The sequence below is a fragment of the Notolepis coatsorum genome, assembly GCF_963971535.1.
Source record: "Notolepis coatsorum genome assembly, chromosome: 3".
Taxonomy (NCBI): domain Eukaryota; kingdom Metazoa; phylum Chordata; class Actinopteri; order Aulopiformes; family Paralepididae; genus Notolepis; species Notolepis coatsorum.
In genome coordinates, this window is record NC_140167.1 from 155822201 (window position 1) to 155841710 (window position 19510).

Sequence of the window (19510 nt, forward strand, 5' to 3'; positions counted from 1 at the left end):
GTGAGTGAGTGTGTGTGTGTGTGTGTGTGTGTGTGTGTGTGTGTGGTGTGTGTAGTGTGTGTGTGTGTGTGTGTGTGTGTGTGTGTGTGTCATTACATCATTCTTTATTCCTGACCTTTATTTCCTTTTGTCACTGATAGGGATGTCCCGATCGCCTTTTTTTGCCCCCGATCCGATCCCGATCATGTGATTTTAAATATCTACCGATTCCGATCGTTCCCGATCCGATCTTTCACATTAGTAATCAATTTTGACGCATTTGTGTCAGAAACTGGCGGAGCAAGAAGCCCCTCTGTTGCCTATAGTCCGGGGCGCGAGCGCGGCGGCTCTTGTGTATTTACATTCATATGTGCTTCATATGAGAAATATTTAAAGGTTTCAATATATGTTTGCACATTAGTATACATTCAGTGTTCGACTTACGTAATGATTAGCTCCATTCTGGTCTGAAACGCCGACGATAATCCTCAGTCACACAGCAAATAATTGCCGTTATCTGAAAAGTTAGTCTGAAAACTCCGCCTCCTGCTGCTTCATGAGTTTTTCCTCCACGCGAAATGTCCTCCTTGCAAACATTGCAATTGCTGTTGGACTGGCTTGACTTTCTATTTTAAAATGCTTAGTTACAAACCTCTAGCAGCTGCTCAAGTCAGTGGATAACGTTTCGGGGAGCAACGTGTTGTTGTGATGTGAGCGTCTAAAATTAAAGGGAAAGTGTTTGTTGCAACGGTGTAAATTAAAGGGGATGTGTTTGTTGTGGACAATTATTCTGCTCTGTGTGACAATAAATACATTAATGATATATTATATGTAATTTAAAACCAAAACTAAGGCCTCCGTATGAGTTTAAGACGTGAACATGGTCATGTTTGTTGAAAAAATTAAATAAAAAAAAAAATCTTTTTTTGACTGCCAATTTTTATTAAAAAAGATTCCCGATCCCGATCCTCTGAAAAGCACGTGATCGGCGCCGATCCCGATCACGTGATCGGATCGGGACATCCCTAGTCACTGACCCATCTTGCACTCAAACAGAAAAGTTCAATCTAAAACAGCTGTCATTTATAAATTAATCCCACTTCCCTCGTCTAACTTCACTCCCCGCCTTATTCCCCTCTATTCCCTCTTACTATCACCTTTGGTTTTAAAGTCCCCACAAAACTACATAGGGAATGACAACATGTGAAGACAATCAGGGGCGTAGCTGGGGGGGGGTAGATTAGGATGATTCTAAGGGCCCAGCACCAGTGTCGGCGCCATGGGGGGGCATTCGCGGGCCATGCCCCCCCAGATGGGGCACTGTGCCCCTCCAACCGGCATGGTCAATTATTATAAAAAAATAAAATAATTAAACATACATTTTTTTTATTATAGTAAAAGTCAGATGTTTTCCTTTATAAATAGGCTATTTAGCCTATTATTAAACGAAATTAAACAAAAAAAGTCTTAAGAAGTGTATGTTTGATCTCACGCCACGGCTGACGCACGCGTTATTATTGGTCACGTTGAGTTGACGGGTAGGGCGTGACTACATTTGAATTGATTTTGATATGGGTAGGGCGTGACTTGAGTGAGGTCAGTGAGCGCGAAAGTCAAAGATAGAGTCAGACTCAGGTAAAATATAATAATCACTTCTTGGAGACGGACATACAAATAAAATGGATATACGAAAATGGTTGGCTGGGGCAGGCGCACCTAAGGCTTCTTCACGGCAATACCGGCAAGGAGATTTCGACACTTGTCAACACAGACCAGCTACGAAGGAACAGGTACTACTTCTCGGCTCTCGTGGATGTTGTCGGGTTCTGGTAGAAAACCAGTTGCCTTTACGTGGAAAACCTAGATGCTTTTGGTGACATGTCTGAGGGGGGAAGTGGTCTTTTCCTGTCCTTATTGGACTACACAATTAAAAAGACCCAGAATTGGCTGACATAGTGAACTACTATCCCTCGAAACGCCACATACACTTGTCATGACATGCAAAATGAACTTATAAGTACACTTAGCAGTGTGGTGACTGAGGCTATAGTGGAAGAAGTAGGCGACTCGCATTACACATTAAAAGTGGACGGAACACGCGATCCCACGGGATGTGAAAATATATCTGTTGGTCATTCGTTTTGTAGACCAGTCATTTGAAGTGACAGAGGCGCCTGGTAACCATAGTGACAGCTGACGCAGGTGATGCACGGACATTGACAGACACAGTCTTAGCTGAGCTAAAAGAATGCTGGTTTGGACTCGTCAAAGATTCTCAGCCAGGTGTATAATAATACGAAAACGAAATACGTGATCTTTCACTTTGTGTGTGTGCGCAAGACGCCAGTGTGTTTGTGACGTGACGTGCGAGAGAGAGAGAGAGAGAGAGAGAGACTGTCTTATCTCTTATGCCTGCAGTGCGCTCATGTTTTGAAATGCGTGTTGGTTTGCGGGAAATGCGTTTTCTGAAGCGTATATTTTATGCCCCCCCAAAATTACCATATGCCCCCCTGATAAATTCGTTCTGACGCCGACACTGCCCAGCACTGGGGGGGGGGGGGGGGGGGGGGGGGGGCCAGAGAGAACACTATTATTATCTTTTTTAATATGGTTTTATTATTATCCTAAAGTAAGTTAATGTAGATGATTTCCATAGATTGTGACTCCCCTGCATTTCTCTAACAATGGTTTGATCTACTGCCTCACAAGTCCCACCCACAACAGTCCATCACGCAGCCAGGTGCTGCGGCTGAGTGCGTGTGTGTAAAGACGGTCTGTCATTGGTGGTGGTGGCAGGCAGACCTTTCATGTAAGTTACAATGCTGAATACAATAAAACACATTTATAATCATCATCTTCTCTTAATTTTCGCTGCTTTGAATTACAGGTCACAGTCTTTATGTTAGCTAGCTCAGCTGTTAGCTAACGGTGTTGTCAAGATCCAGACCTCAGGCCCCCTCCTCCCCTCTCTCTCTCTCGCTCTCTCCTCGCTCTCTCTCTCTCTCTCTCTCTCTCTCTCTCTCTCTCTCTCTCTCTCTCTCTCTCTCTCTCTCTCTCTCTCTGCACTAGTTGCCTCGGTCTCTCTCTCCCTCTAGCTCTCTTCCTCTGTGCTCGCTCTCCCTTGCTACCTCTGATTACAGATGTGCAAACAGCTGCCACTCCTTGTCTCATCAACTCACAACTATCATTTTCCTTCAAGCATTGACTTTCATATTTTCCATCATATACCTGATTTCTGATTTCATTTCATTGGAAAGAAAATAATGATAATAAAATAAGAATAAAGTACTTATATCTGCGTTTACAGATGCCAGCCTTCAAGTATCTTAAGGTACAACTACCTGAAATGAAAATAAAAGAGAAGAATGCATTATAGAATGATAGAAGATAATATGATAGAAGCCCATCTCCTACTGTAACTAACCTGCACACTGTATGTGTGTGTGTGTGTGTGTGTGTGTGTGTGTGTGTGTGTGTGTGTGTGGTGTGTGTGTGTGTGTGGGTGTGTGTGTGTGTGTGTGTGTGTGTGTGTGTGTGTGTGTGTGTGTGTGTGTGTGTGTGTGTGTGTGTAGCCAGCCAACCAGGTAGAACATGGCAGCAGAAAAAAGAAAGAATCATGTATTCAAACCAGTTCAGTGTATTCCTAAGTGTATTGCTCTCCTGTGTAGAATGATGTGGTGACTGCAGACTCAGGGAGGAGGCAGAGGAAGTGAGAAAGAGACCCAAGAGTTACAGGTAATGGGATATCAGACAGCTTAAAGTGTAGGATAACATCCCTAGTAAATCCCATAGGATTTTGAGACAGTTCTGTGCTCTATATTGCAGGAAATTGCACGTACAGGTGTTCATTAAATTAAAAACATTCTGCCATGGAGGTGGTCGTGCCGGACCCACTCCAAACCACCCCTTGCCTGCCAGTTACTAATCTTGCACCCCAACTTTCAACTATAACTAGGCGGCACAGCAGCGCACCAGCAGCTTGCAGCTTGAACAGACTGACAGGAAAATGTCCTCAGTTAGAGTCAAATTTACTCGAAGCATATCGAAGCAGGGAGTGATTGTATACTACAGAGCACATCAAAATGTAAGTGTCTGTCAACCTAATAGTGTGCTTGAGTAGACTTTGTGTGGGAGATGGAATTACAGAGAGACAGGACAAGTAACAGCTTTTGTATGTTGAGTATCAGAAAACATTGTCACAAAAATAGGGGAAAATATGCCTAGCCTAGTGCGACTCAAGGTTCTTTGGTAGACTATTGCATTGGTTCATTCATTGAAGATGAACGCAATGCGACATCCTTTACTAAGCTCACCCACCAACAGTTCAGGTGCTGAACTGCTGATCCGAATGTATAGGTAAAAAACATATTATGCGTTTTCATCAATAAATACATGGCCAAAAAGAAATTCGCTCGCGGCGCTAACGCGCGCATCGCTTGTTATTAGGGGCCCATAAGGATTCTTTCAGGGGGCCCAGAATCTACAGCTACGCCCCTGAAGACAATACTCACTTCGAAGCAATGCTTATTTCAAACTGTCAAGCAATACTGATTTCAAACTGACAAGCAATACTCATTTCAAACTGACAAGCAATACTAATTTCAAACTGACAAGCAATACTCATTTCAAACTGACAAGCAATACTAATTTCAAACTGACAAACAATACTTACTTCAAACTGTCAAACAATACTAATTTCAAACTGTCAAGCAATACTCATTTCAAACTGTCAAACAATACACATTTCAAACTGACAAGCAATACGCACTTCAAACTGTAACAAAATACTTGAAAAACACTGAATTCATGTCACAATTCAAAGATGAACTAAATAAATTCCTGCAGGTTAATGCGGCGTCGGTACTAGACCCCAGAATGTTATGGCATGTCGGTAAAGGGTTTTATCAAGGGAAACACTACGGTCCTTTGCCTCCAACCTCCGCAAGAAACAACATTCCAAATTGGTAGAGCTGGAAGCGCATCATTCGTCATTGTTCTCCGCTTTACAACGCAACTACTCGTTTCAATTGGAGTCTCGAATTAAAGTGTTAAAAAAAGAGATTAAAACAACATTCTGAATTTCAAATACACAGTACAAGACAGCATTATTATTTCATGGCTCTAAACCGAGTCACCTACTAGCTATGAGGATACGATCCAATGCACAATTTTCTGATATCCCTGCTATTAATGACCAACAAGGACTTGTTACAGACCCCAAAAAAATCAACGAGACTTTTAGAGCGTTTTACTCCAACCTATACCAATCAGAAGTGGATTTTGATCATAATAAAATGGATACATTTCTGGATCAAATTAACCTACCTAAACTTTCAGAGAAAGACGCTAAACAGTTAGATGCACCTATTACAATAGAGGAACTTAGGGAGGCTATATCTGAATTACAAAGTGGTAAGGCTCCTAGATGGGATGGTATCCCACCAGAACTGTACCTCTCATGTTGGGATGTAATTGGACCCTTATTACTTGATATGATTTTATACTCAATTAAAGAGGGGAACTTCCCCAGGGACGTCAATATGGCACTCATATCTGTCCTCCTTATATAGGACAAAGACCCCAACGAATGCGGTAGCTATAGACCCTTAAGCCTCCTCGGAACCGATCTCAAGCTGTATGCTAAGGTACTAGCCATCAGACTTCAAAAGCATATGACATCTTTAGTTCATCCTGATCAGACAGGCTTCATAAGAGGCCGTCTGATCACAGATAATATTAGACGGATACTGCATGTGATAGACGCCAGTAAGGATACCGTACCTCCTATAGCTGTATTATCCTTGGATGCGATGAAGGCCTTTGATAGATTAGAATGGTCTTATTTATGGGCAGTACTTGGAAGGATGGGGTTAGGAGATGGATTCATTAATATGATCAAAGTACTATACAAAGATCCTTCGGCCATGATTATAACAGGTAAATTCACCTCCCCACACTTCCCTGTATCGCGTTCGTCCAGACAGGGTTGTCCTCTTAGTCCCGGATTATTTGCTCTATCCCTAGAGCCTTTGGCACAATATATAAGGCAATCCCAATCCATAGAGCCGATCTCAATTAGGGGCACAAAACATCATATTAGTTTATATGCGGACGATGTAATATTGTTCATACAAAACCCTACCACCTCAATGCCTCATCTGCTCAAACTAATAGATGATTTTGGCAATCTATCTGGATTTAAGATAAATTGGCCAAAATCGGCATTCCTTCCACTTAATGTCACTGCGAAGGCTACCTCCCTCCCAGAAAATATACTAATGGTAGAACACTTTAGATGTCTTGGAGTTGAAATATTCCCCACTATATGCCAAACGGTGAAGTATAATTATACCGGAATCCTAGATAGAATCACAAATGATTTCGACAGATGGTCAAAACTAAAAAACTCAGTACAGGCCAGAGCGTCAATAGTTAAGATGGATGTCTTACCAAGAATCAACTTCTTCAGTTCAATGTTGCCGTTACCCCCCCCCCCCCCCCCCCCCCGTGTTGGTTACTGGAAAAAATTACACTCCATTGCATATACATTTATTTGGAACAACAAACCTCCATGAATAAAAAGATCCACAGCACATAGAAATAAAGCCGACGGTGGTTTAGCATTTCCAGACTTCTACTACTATTTTAAAGCGTTCTCTTTAAGACCACTGATCACCTGGTTTGACTCTCAAACAGCTGTATCCTGGAGACCATTAGAGGAGAATATAGTGGCACCACATAGACTACAGGATATAGTATACACCAACTTATCTATTAAGCAATGCAACTTGAAATTTGGCCCTCTTATTACACATGTGATCCGGATATGGCGTGATACACAGAAAAAATTTACTAACCAATATAAATGGCATAGTCATTCTCCCATATTTAATAACAATTTACTCCTTATTGGAAAACAACCTATCAGATTTACCAAATGGGAAAAGAAGGGCATACATACATTAGGGGATATTTTCAACAAACAGGGTTTCTGTAGCTATCGAGATATACATAACAAATTTAACCTCACCTGCTCTACTTATTATTTCTATCTACAATTAAGAGCTGCTTTGAAGGCTCATGGAGTTCCTTTAAAGAGTCCACTTGAACACCACAGATATCACAAATTCTTTTATGGAAAGGAGACATCGAGAGGCTTCGTCTCTGACTTTTATCGCCACTTACTTACGTCTTCGTATGAAGTCCTTCCCCTAGACTCAGTTTGGAGGAAGGATATACCAGACTTGGAAGTGGATTTTGATTGGGATGAAGTCTGGGCAAACGTTCGGCTGTCGTCACGCAACCCGGATCATCAACAGATTAATCTTAATTTTATTCATAGGACTTACTTGACTCCTAGACGATTGTACCTTATGGGGCTTAAACAGGACTCTCGATGCTCATTGTGTTTAAAGGGTGAGATCGGTACATTTATGCATATGTATTGGGAATGTCCCCCTATTTATGTCCCTATTCTGGGAAGAAGTAACCACACAATTATCAGAACTTTTGTTTCTGACCATACCTGTACTGCCTTCGGTATTGTTGCTGAATGATGTCTCTCAGTTATCACACTCAGTACATGTTAAGAGGCTAATCTTGTCCGGTCTTACGGCTGCCAAAAAGCTAATAGCATCACGCTGGATTCAACCGGATAAAATGTGCCTGAAGGTATGGATTCTTACCTATTTAGATGTGATTTATTTAGAGATATCTACCGCACGAATTCTAGGCGTCAATGAAGCCAACATAGCAATTTGGTCAGATATGGTGGAGAAGATAAAGCACAGCATTTGAATTTGTAATCCTTGGTGTTAAACGAAATGGTGGTTATTGTCCAAGGGGGGTCCTGAGGGGGGGTGGGGGGGAGGAGAAAGGAAGGGTGATTAATGATCGATTTCTTATTTTCATGTATAAAGTAATAATTAGATAAATAATGTGATGCATAAATAATTTGATGTAAAAAGCTAAATTCATTGGTCAACAGTTAAACGTGATAAGGCACAAAGTCTCACGAGAGTATGTTACATTTAACCGTGGAAATGCTTGTTTGAGATTAATTTCGGCTCGCCTCGAAAACAAGCAAGAGTAGATGATTGCAGCCGGGGGAGGAGTCAGAAAGTCGAACACTTCAGAGATGACAACAAGCCTCGCCTAGTCTCGCATGGCAGATATCGCGTTCACGTTCCCACACACACACCTGTCCAGCTCATTATAATGCGAGGGCCGAAGTGCTTTGCGACGGATCAAAGTTAGATTAGATTCAAATGTATTGTCATCACACAGCACACTATATACCTATAGTGGAATAGACTGTATTAATATTCCATTATACCATCTTGTTAGTTGCGCGCTCCTGCCCACAACACACACACACACACACACACACACACACACATACAGCTAAATAATTCTGTTTTGCATCAATATAAATATATACTGTATATTGAGGCAAAATATTATTATATATACAGTATATATTGAGGCAAAACTGAATTATTCAGCAGACGCTTTATCATGTAAGATGTGTACAACGAGATATAGCCTATATATTATCATTTCGGTTAATTATAATTTCGAGAGCGCACTGATAATGTTTGGTCAGCTAATTATCCTTTGGATTTTATGTGGGGGGTATAATGAGAACAGGTAGACATACTATAACACTCACTCATTCACACAAATTGATGTGAATCAAGTCTTCATTTATTATTATTATTATTATTATTATTATTATTATTATTATTATTATTATTATTATTATTATTATTATTATTATTATTATTATCATCTGGAGTCGCACTGTAGCACACGTGTATGTGTGTGTGTGTCAGTGTGTGCAGGATACAGTAGCAGCTGCTGCATCGTTAATGAACTATAGATTTATATGGAATTCGTTAATCTATTCTAGTCTATTTCACTATATCGTGCGATTGGGTTAACTGTGAGCCAGACGGCTTAGTGAAGTACTATACATACGAGCGGTAATGCTCAGATTGCTCATTGAGTCATGACTATAAATGCAAAACGTAATTGTCGTATTTATTATCATTATTTATAATTATTTAATTCCGATGATAGAAACAGTCCGTCTGTAGAATCGACTTGAAGCAATCACCAACTATTTGTTCAGGGGGGTTGATATTGTTATTTTGATATAAACTCCATTGCAGAGATGGTTATTAAGACAGCATTTATGAGGAATGTGTAAAGCGTGAATGTCAGTACTCTGATACAAATTATTTGGTGTCTGTCTGACAGTTCATGAAGTTTATCTTGGAATAATGATGGATAAGATAACGTTATTTGAAGAAGCTCAAACTCCCCAAACTCCTGTATCCAATAATAATAATAATAATAATAATAATAATAATAATAATAATAATAATAATAATAATAATAATAATAATAATAATAATAAGAAGAAGAAGAAGAAGAATAAGAATAATAAGAATAATAATAAGAATAATAAGAATAAGAATAAGAATAAGAATAAGAATACATCTGATAGACGGGACCCTGATGTAAACAAGACGAAAGTATTTTTCTGGTCTGGTCTGTATTGTACCCATTCTGCAATCTGTTAATAAAGTTTTCAATCAATCAATCAAACGTCTCATAACTTCCTTGTGGGTGGTGGCAACTTTTCTGAGCCAATGGGCGCTTTGCGCAGACGATAGCAAGTAATTTCCCATCATGCATTTGCGTCGAGCAGATGCTAGCAAGGTACTGTGGCGCCTAACTCTGAAGGCTGTGCGTGGCTCGCTCCTGTAAGATTTCCGCTGCTCTTCTTTTGAGTAAATGCACTTTGTTTCATGCGCGAGCTAAGCGACATTGTATTTAACTGATGCATTTGTACTGTGTTCATTCAATAAATATAGTTCTCACGGCGTGAGAGGGACGAGGAGTTGTGATAATATGTAACCTTTAAATTCTCATTAACTTTTAAATTCAAGAAAGAAAAAAGAAGAAGAAGAAAGAAAAAAGGTCACACAGTCACAATTGAAGTCACAAGGTATTCACACAATAGTGAGTTTCACTAAGACAATGGATGTTGGCCCTGTGTGTGTCAGATAATGTACTGTATGTATACTACTATATATAGTATATCTTTTGTATTATTTTATATTATTATTATTATTATTATTATTATTATTATTTATATTTATATTTATATTCTATGTCTTTTGTTTTCCTGCCTTTACCTCCCCTCCCCCAATCCCCCATGCTGCTATGATGCCTTGACTTCCTCAAGGGGATCAATAAAGGAACACTTTACCTTTTAGCGTCGCCATTCTCCCAGTTGCTACGTTTGACCTTGGATCCGTGTGGAGTCACCAGGCGTGACTTGTTATGGCAGCTGCTGTCTGTGTTGCACATGAGGGTCTGCAGGAAGGGGAAGAACCCTGTGCTGGGCAGGTTCCGCGGGGCCACATAGCCTGGAAGACATGAGAAAGGAAATATCCATTCATTCATGCGTTCATTATAAAAACAGATTTGTGGAAAGGTCTGTGGTTGTAAAGTTTAGCTTCCGCAAACAAAATGCTCTCCTTCTTTCCTACCCTATCTTGTTAAAAACGTATTTAAAAAGCTTTGCAGACCTCTCTCTTGTTCTCATATTTATTCCTTATATACTACTAGTTTTATATGATCAGCTATCAGCCTTGGCTCTGTGATGTGTCCTCAGTCAGTACTCAGTCAGAACTCTTCATTTTGGCTACCTGCTATGTTGGTGATGTTAGAATTTGAACCCACCCTACTGTTGCACTTGTTGTAAGTCTCTCTGGGTAAAAATATATAAAGATATATATATATATACAATGTAAATGTGATGAAGTTGCTTTGGTCAGTGTAAAAAACAGACTGGGTTATGCCAGCAAAATGTCTGTTCATTCCTAACATAGGGTTTATAGTTCTTACTAGAGGCATAGTAACTCATATTTAGTTAAATAATGTAAAAATCGAATGGCTCCCGATCAGAAAATTATCTTTCTTAATTTCAGAAAATGTGTTTGTGGACATACAGGGTTTTTATCTGACATAAACAATAAACCATCCATGAGGAACAAACTTGTATGTCAAGAGATAATGGTGAAATGGTGAAGTCCTCCTCCTCTGAAAAAGCATGTACGCTTGCTGGCCTGGGATCTCTGGAATAACTTACTCAGTCGAATGAATCCGGTTAATACGATTTATTAGCCAGAGATCAATACACCAGGAAGAAGAGAGAGAATGAAGGGGGAGGGCTCCTTTATAGTCAGGAGGGGGGAGGGGGAACTCTGGTAAACAAGAATACCCTGAGGGGGAGCTCCAGTAGCTCACCGCGTACCTCGAACGCTATTTCGGCGTCGGGGACAACCGTGCGCGTCACGGATCTGGGGTAGCGAGTTCGACTCCCGGACAAGCCGTACTTTCTCAGAGTGTCTTTCCCCCCATCTATACCCCCATTCAACCTGTTTCTGTCGGTCATACTTGACCAGAAAAAGCGATAAACGCGAAAAGAACCAGCTGACTGGTCGAAGTTTAAAAAAAATAATAATAATAATACCCTGAAGACTCTGGCAGGAGCACTCATTCAAGGGTACTACGACTATGCTTGCACCTCATGGTACCAAAGCACCTCAAAGGCACTAAAAACCAAATTACAAACATCTCAAAACAAACTAGTCAGACTACTGCTTGACCTGACTCCTAGAACCCACCTCACCCCTGCACACTTTGCCAACCTAGGATGGCTTAGAGTAGGCGACAGAGTACAGCAACTTGCAATGGGCCTGGTCTACAAGATACACTACATGACCAAGGTACCCATGTACATGTCAAAATACTTCCCAAAGGTCAGTGAATACCACGATCACAACACCAGAGGGAGCTCCACAAATCATGTAAAACCCAGATTCGGCTCAAACAAGGGACTAAACACGTTTCGCAATTATGCCACATCAATGTGGAACGCCCTACCCAAAGCTGTAAAGGAATGTGAATCACTACCCACCTTCAAAAACACTCTCAAAGAACACCTACGGGAGACTGCAATTCGAAACTGGCCCCTACAAATGTCCTAACCCAGTTGTACAATAAAGACCAAGCATGGCTTTGTCAGTATTCCAATGTACCCAACCCCCCCACCTCCAATGTACAGCCCCACCCAACCCCACCCCACCTACCCAACCTCCTCCAATGTACAGTTTCTATGTCAAATGTATATACACTCCTTTTCTGGACTTTTTTAGTATCACAAACAGTACTGTATTTGAAAATCTGGTATGTCATAAATGTATAGATGTAGCAGTACTGTCTATCTGTATGTCGTGTGTGTCATATGATGAATTGAAAATGGGGGACCCTGATGGAAACAAGACAAAAGTCTTTCTCAGGTCTGCATCCTCTTAACAATTGTATGTATTGAGCTGTACTGTACTGTACCCATTCTGCAATCTGTTAATAAACATTTCAATCAATCAATCAATCAATCAATCAATCAATCAATCAATCAATCAACTGTATATTTGGGGAAGGGAGGGGTTAAAGACAAGTTCTCTGGGGGGATGAGACAGAAGGAGGAGACAAGCTCCATATTTCCTCCACAGATCCAATCCCATACATACAGTACACAATTATTAAAATTGACATTCCTGATATTTAAGCAGTGCATTAAGCAAATAATAGTTTTGATGACGTGAATGACGTGGTGTTAGGTTTTCAGTGAGGACATCGCCTGCCATTCATTTTCCAGTCTGATTCCCCTCTTCCAATATTCTAAGCCCTTTGCCCACTACCATGTCTCCCTTTCAGCCTTGCTACTGTCATGGTATATATATATATATATATATATATATATATATATATATATATATATATATATATATATATATATATATATCCAGTTTGAGGTCCATCAAAGCCATTGACTTTATGGACCATACAGTATGGTCAATGGTGATTTAACTGCACAAAATCCATCTGGTATCTGCTGTTGTTAATATTCCATTATGAAAACAAAAGCAACGCTTCATCATTATGCAACATATTTCCTGGTGGCAGAATAATACCTTAGCAAACATCTTAAGTACACGTCTATGGTGATCAAAGAGAACAGCAGAGTACACAAGGTGTTCTTGCCCCGTCTCTGAGCTAATGAATCACGTCGCACCTCCAGGTCACTGCAGCGCACTGAAACAGGGCGCAATTATTGAAATGATTGGAAATGATTAACCTTCACATGTGAATATTTGTATATTCAATATCGATTGGCTGCTTGTTTCCTCATTGCGTGTTAGATTGCAGGGGAGTGCAGATTGTGGTTCTGCCATGCATTATCCCATATCCCATTATCCCATATGGGGGATTAGAACTCTTTTTCTTTCTTTTCTTTTTTAATTATGTTTTTGGTAGATTTTTATTTGTTTGTACTACCGGGCAGTCTGGTAGAGGGAGAGAGAGAGGAAGAACGGGAGACAGAGCAGGGCAAAGGACGCCGGGTCCGGGAATCGAACCCGGGTCGGCCGCTTCGCGACGCAGCGTGTTACATGGGTCGCCACTTGGGTGACCGGGGGATTAGAACTCTGTACATGCATCTGATTAACACTACACTCAGTAGTACTAATTTATATATTTTATACCCAGTTTAATCACCTGTACATTGTATATTACTATTGCACTTTACTGTTACAGAACTTATTTTCGTTGTATTGTACTTGTGCTGTATAATGACAATAGCTAAATTTGTATCTAATATAATATAATCAAATTGTTTCACATGTGAAAAATCACATTTTCAACATGTTTTTCCCATGTGAATTTGGAACAACACTTCATGTGTGATTTATTTTTATTTTTATTTTCAGATTTTTCTCTGTTTTCTCCCGTCCCAATTTAGTCGTTGTGCCAATTCCCCCCCCCCCCCCCCCCCCCCCCTCCCCTACCTGGTTGTTGTGCACATGTTCTCCTACTGGTCGGTACAAGGGAACCCTGAAGTATCCGCACGCTTCCTCCGACACGTGCGGCGACAGCCAGTGGCTCTCTTCTCACCTGGCAGCGAGGGCTCTCATTGGTGAAGTGTAACGTGTGGGAGGCTGCCTTCCTCAAGTCCTGCCTCCACAACGCCAGTTTCCCACCCACGGCTTCCCTCCCCCTAACCCAGCCAAACGAGTTAGTATAGCGATCAGCCCAAGCCAAGGCAATGCTGACTCCGGGAGTCGAGACCGCAGTCTCTTACTTCATGTGTGATTTACATGATTTCACATTGTGTAATCTGCTTGGTATCGCAATTAAATTCACACACTCTCATCATGTGGAAATAGATCACATGTAGACTTGCTCAAGTCAAGATATCGTAATTCGTGATCGTTCGTGAAAGCAAGGTTTTGACACCGGTATGTGATATGACAGGAGATGACACATCATGCAAGCACAAGTTGACCTATGTAACATGTGAAACTTGTTTTCTTTTCGTTGTAAGAGCTAATGTACAAAGATGTTAACACTATGACGACCGGCGCGGCCCGGCGATTTAGGCCTCAGAGGACAGCAGAAAGTAAACAAACCGATGTACTTTCTAAGAGCTTTATATATCATTTATAGTATTGCTATCTGTCCATTCTCATTGTCACTTGAGTGCATAAACCGTGCCTTCATAATGGCTTAAAGAAAATAAAAATCCATCGGTTGGTTGTCATTTTATAGCGTCATGAATATAAGGTATAACGCACTTTTCGTCTAGGCTTTTCTGCAGGAAGCTAGCTAATAGGCTAAACGTTGGCGCCGTTATATCAAACGCCATTTCTGCTGTATATATACGAATGAAATAAAACAAACTGCGTAGCATCCGGACTATTACAGAGCATCTATGGATGAAATGGGGGCGGCGGGGAACGCCGATTACTATTATTGATCCGCAATACAGTGTGCGTTCAATATAGCATTTTCATTGACCGATCACGTTACGTTATAAAACAATGTCCAATCCAGCTGTAATTTGGGGTAATATTATCCTACCATCAGGCCATGTGATCGCCGGCAGCATTTCCTCACCAGTCATCGGATTCTGGTAGATCGATATGCACATTGGCTAATCATAAATCCCATTATTCCACGCTGAAAAAAACGCTCGCCAAGCTGATCCAAGATGGAGGATGTGATCAAGGAACTATGATCCGCCCACAGAACTGTACTTTTTTTTTTTTTTTTTTTATTCACATGATACTGCAGTGGAGCTATGGCGCCCCTAAGTGGGTTTGGCCGGTACTGCATGTTTCGAAAATCAAATATCTGAAAAGATGCTGGTAGTGGATCGGGTACCTAAGAAGCGTTATAAATATGGAATAAAACAATAACAACTCGTCCACAACGCTCTTTTTCGAAACACGTATCTACTCGTTCTCGGACGGCATATGTGAGGGCTGGAGAGGACTGCATGCTGCCCAACGAAGGGGCGTGCCGCTTTTCTACTTCACGCACCTGTGAGTGGTTGGTAATTAGCTCCTCGGGAGACTACAAAGACTGCCGACTGCCTTCCACTCATCGCCAGGTCATCTTGTTGCCACCATCTACTGGCGCGTCTCCGGCGTGAGACGTCGTGCCATCTACATCCTACCACCGCGTACTGCCGCTTCCCCAGTGTGAGACGTCGGCGCCGTTTTCCTGCTGGGACGTTTTCATGCTCCGGTGGATTTCCCTGTGTGAGCACCGCCATGCTCCTGTGGATATTCCCTGTGTGATCACCGCTTCCGTGCGGTCCTCGTTTTTCAAGTTCCCTGTCGGCACCTTTGACTTTTTTGACTTTTAGTCTCTTGACTACCTGAACGTTTCCGTGATGTCCTGGATGTTTTTTCGGTCACCCTTTAAAGGGCCAGCGCTGCATTTTTTGTTGTTCATGGACTCTAGTGTATTTCACCCTTAAAGGGTCAGTGCTCCCTTTTTTCCCTGTGAAATAAATAATGCCCTGTTTTTGGCTAACTCTCATACCTGTCTTGTGTTGTGCTATTGGGGTCGCTATACAAACCATAACAGTTCAAGTTTCTTTAATAGTTGTCATACAGAAGTACAGAATACTTTCATACAAAATGCTTCTTACTGTTACGCTCCAGAGACTGTGCTAGACAAGATAGTATCAAATAACATAGTATAGCATGTAATTTAGAAGAAGAAAATGAGGTCACAGTGTTCGGTATAGACATATGTACAATGTTCTGAGTTACCATATAATATACAATACTATGCAGTGTACTAATGTACAGTACTATATAGTGCAAAGCAGAAATGGGATGAGGTACAATTTAGGTACAATTTACAGTAAGGTGTACGAGTTGTAGTGCAATCCTTCATCAATAAATATAAAGTGTGGGGAGTGGGTGATACAGTGTGTTTGTTTAAAGTGGGTGTGTGCTATAAAGTGTGTGGAGTGGGTGCTACAGTGTGTTTGTTTAAAGTGAGTGTGTGCGTGTGGATGTGTGTGCTATGTGCGTTTGGTGGTTGTTGTTGTGTAGTGTTCATTGTTCGTTTAGCAGCCTGATGGCCTGGGGATAGAAGCTTCTTCTGAGTCTTTCTGTGCTCGCCTTGAGACTCCGGTATCGCTTGCCTGACCGCAGCAGTTCAAAGAGGCAGTTGTTCGGGTGACTGGAGTCTTTAATGATTCTCTTAGCCTTGCCCTTGCAACGCTTGTTGTAAATGTTCTGGAGGGTGGGGAGCCCCCCTCCAATTGTGCGTTCGGCTGAACGTGTCACTCTTTGTAGTCTGCTTCGGTCTTGTGCAGTGCTATTCCCAAACCAGGAGGTGATGTTGCCGGTCAAGATGCTCTCTATTGTACATGAGTAGAAGTTCTTAAGGATCTTCTGACTGACTTGGAACTTCCTAAGGCGCCTGAGGAAGTAGAGGCGTTGTCGTGCCTTCTTCACAACACTGTCAATGTGTGTGGTCCATGTCAAGTCCTCGGATATGTAGGCTCCGAGGTACTTAAAGCTGTTGACTCTCTCAACCGGTGCCCCGTCGATGCTGAGGGGGCTGTAGTCCTTGACCCCCGACCTCCTGAAGTCCACAATCATCTCCTTTGTTTTGCTGACGTTCAGGGAGAGGCTGTTTTCCTGGCACCATCCCGCCAGGACCTTGACCTCTTCCAGGTAGGCCCTCTCGTCGTTGGCAGAGATCAGGCCCACCACCACTGTGTCGTCAGCAAATTTGATGATTGTATTGCTACTCCGCTGAGCCACACAGTCGTGTGTGTACAGGGAGTAGAGGAGGGGACTCAGAACACAGCCCTGGGGGGCCCCTATGTTGAGGGTGATGGATGAGGAGGTGCAGTTGCCTGCTCACCACCTGGGGTCTGCCAGTCAGGAAGTCCAAGACCCACTGGCAGAGGTCATAGTTCAAGCCCAGGTCCCTGAGCTTGGCTATGAGTATGGAGGGGACTATGGTATTGAATGCCGAGCTGTAGTCGATGAATAGCATTCTCACATAGTTCCCCTGCCTCTTGTCCAGGTGTGATGCTGCTGTGTGCAGCACATGGGCTATGGCGTCCTCCGTGGACCTGTTGGGGCGGTATGCAAATTGCAGGGGGTCCATGTTGATGGGGAGGGAGGAGCAGATGTAGCCCTTTACTAGCTTCTCAAAGCACTTCATGGCTATGGAGGTGAGAGCTACAGGGCGGTAGTCGTTGAGGCAAGCAGGCTTGGATTTTTTGGGTACAGGGATAATAGTGGACTTCTTCAGGCAGGTGGGGATGACAGCCTGTTCTAAGGACAGGTTAAATATGTCAGTGAATACTGGGGCCAGTTAAGGCGCATTGAACTTCAACGATGCATCAAGACCTCCCTATGGTACCCGAACCAATGTCAAACAGGTTTTTTAATGATTAGACTAGTACAGTCGCTATTGTTCTACTGCCACGTTAACAAAACATTGCGACAAAGAACATTGTGTGACATTGTACGACAAAGAATGCCACTCCTATACGCAGAAAGTTGGACGACGTTCCACTGTCAAACAACTCTGCCTGAAGAGGAAGTAAAAGTGCTACCTATACTCATGTTATTCTCCTTTAAAATATTGAATACATAATATTATATTATTGTTCCCCCCATATCTTTAAGTCTCTTTTGTAAATAAGAACCGACAATGAGTTGGCCAGCCTTGTTTATTCACTGTGTGATCTACATCATTTCATAATTCATAAATGTTCAGACAAGCTTAATCTTTTTATTTAATCTCTTAATATTTGTGATATTCTGTATACACACTTCAAAGTTATAACCACATCTTCTTTCAACACTTGCTTGCACTTGGGGCAGAGCTGTCCGTTGCAGGCTCTGACATCACTCTACAGTAGGGCTGACCTTCGAATTTTCTTTTGGCATTCGAAGCTTCGGGGCCGAGATTCGATTTTAATTCGAAGCTTCGAGATTAAAATATATATATATATATATATAATTTTCTTTTGTCAACTTTGTTGTTTTTAAATGTGCTCTATAAATAAAGTGGATTGGATTTGATTAATTAATTAAATTAATAATGAGTCGGGAGCTGCGCTGCCTGGGCGGCTGCTCTCTCCATTACACAGCCAACAACATTACATTACATAATTATGTTGCAACCTTCTTCTATAAAGCAAACAATTATATAATATGTAGTTAATAGAGACAAAGGCAGAATTCGACTTAATTTTGTATTAAGACATGTTTTATAGTCTTATAAAAAAGACTATAGAGAATTGTCAGTGCTGTAAAGTTTAAACCTTTTAAAATCTTAGACAAACGAAACACTTTGATGAAATATTGTAAGCCGTCATTTGAGGCTTTATAAAAGCTTTAACACAAATCTGTCAGTGCTGATTCCGACCTCATCTTAACGGCATTGCTTGTTGTACAAAGAGAGGCAGGGTTGATTAAATTATTATTATTTTTTTTATATATTCCAATTTTATGTTCCCATTCGAATCCCATGCCCATCGAATGAAGCTTCGAAGTATTTAAGACAGCCCTACTCTACAGACATACAGACGTAGAGACAGCTCTGCGTAGGAGTGTGCATATCAAACAAATAGCAAGAAAGCTTGTAGATTACTTAGCTAGGACTGGGCGATTAATAGATTTTATCGATTCATTCGAATTAATGATTTAGGACGATTTTCTAAAAGAAACATATATATATATATGTAGCCGGTCCAACGCTGAACCTGCCACTATTTCGACCATGCCTTGAGTGGGAGTCGAACCCCGGGCGTCCGCACCGGGGCCAGCATCGCAAACCGCTGCGCCAAGAAAGGAATTCCCTCCTAAGCGCTCAGTTTGGATGCCTCTGGGGAGTGAGTTTCACTTCTATGTGCCGTAGTCACACTATCGCGGCAAGTATCCGTTACATTCACCCCCCCTGAACTCACACCACCCAAGGCATCCGGGTCACGGCTCCACTGTAGCCGGTCCAATGCTGAACCTGCCACTATTCGAACCCCGGGCGTCCGCACCGCCTATTCTTTAATCCCAGCCGAAGAGTGCTGCCGAGTGCTTCCGCGTTTTCCCTGATTGGCCGCAACACGCCC

General features: G+C 41.7%; 1 protein-coding gene across 1 annotated transcript in view; it reads right to left on the minus strand.

Moving 5' to 3' along the window:
* LOC311225398 (uncharacterized protein) overlaps positions 1–19510 on the minus strand; it is a gene marked incomplete at its 3' end in the record, with an annotated part of 134380 nt that overhangs the window by 103949 nt on the left and 10921 nt on the right. Inside the window, exon 4 of the mRNA XM_084310661.1 lies at positions 10259–10418. Within this exon, the coding sequence (XP_084166787.1) occupies positions 10259–10418 (160 nt within the window). The remainder of the gene's footprint in view (positions 1–10258; positions 10419–19510) is intronic.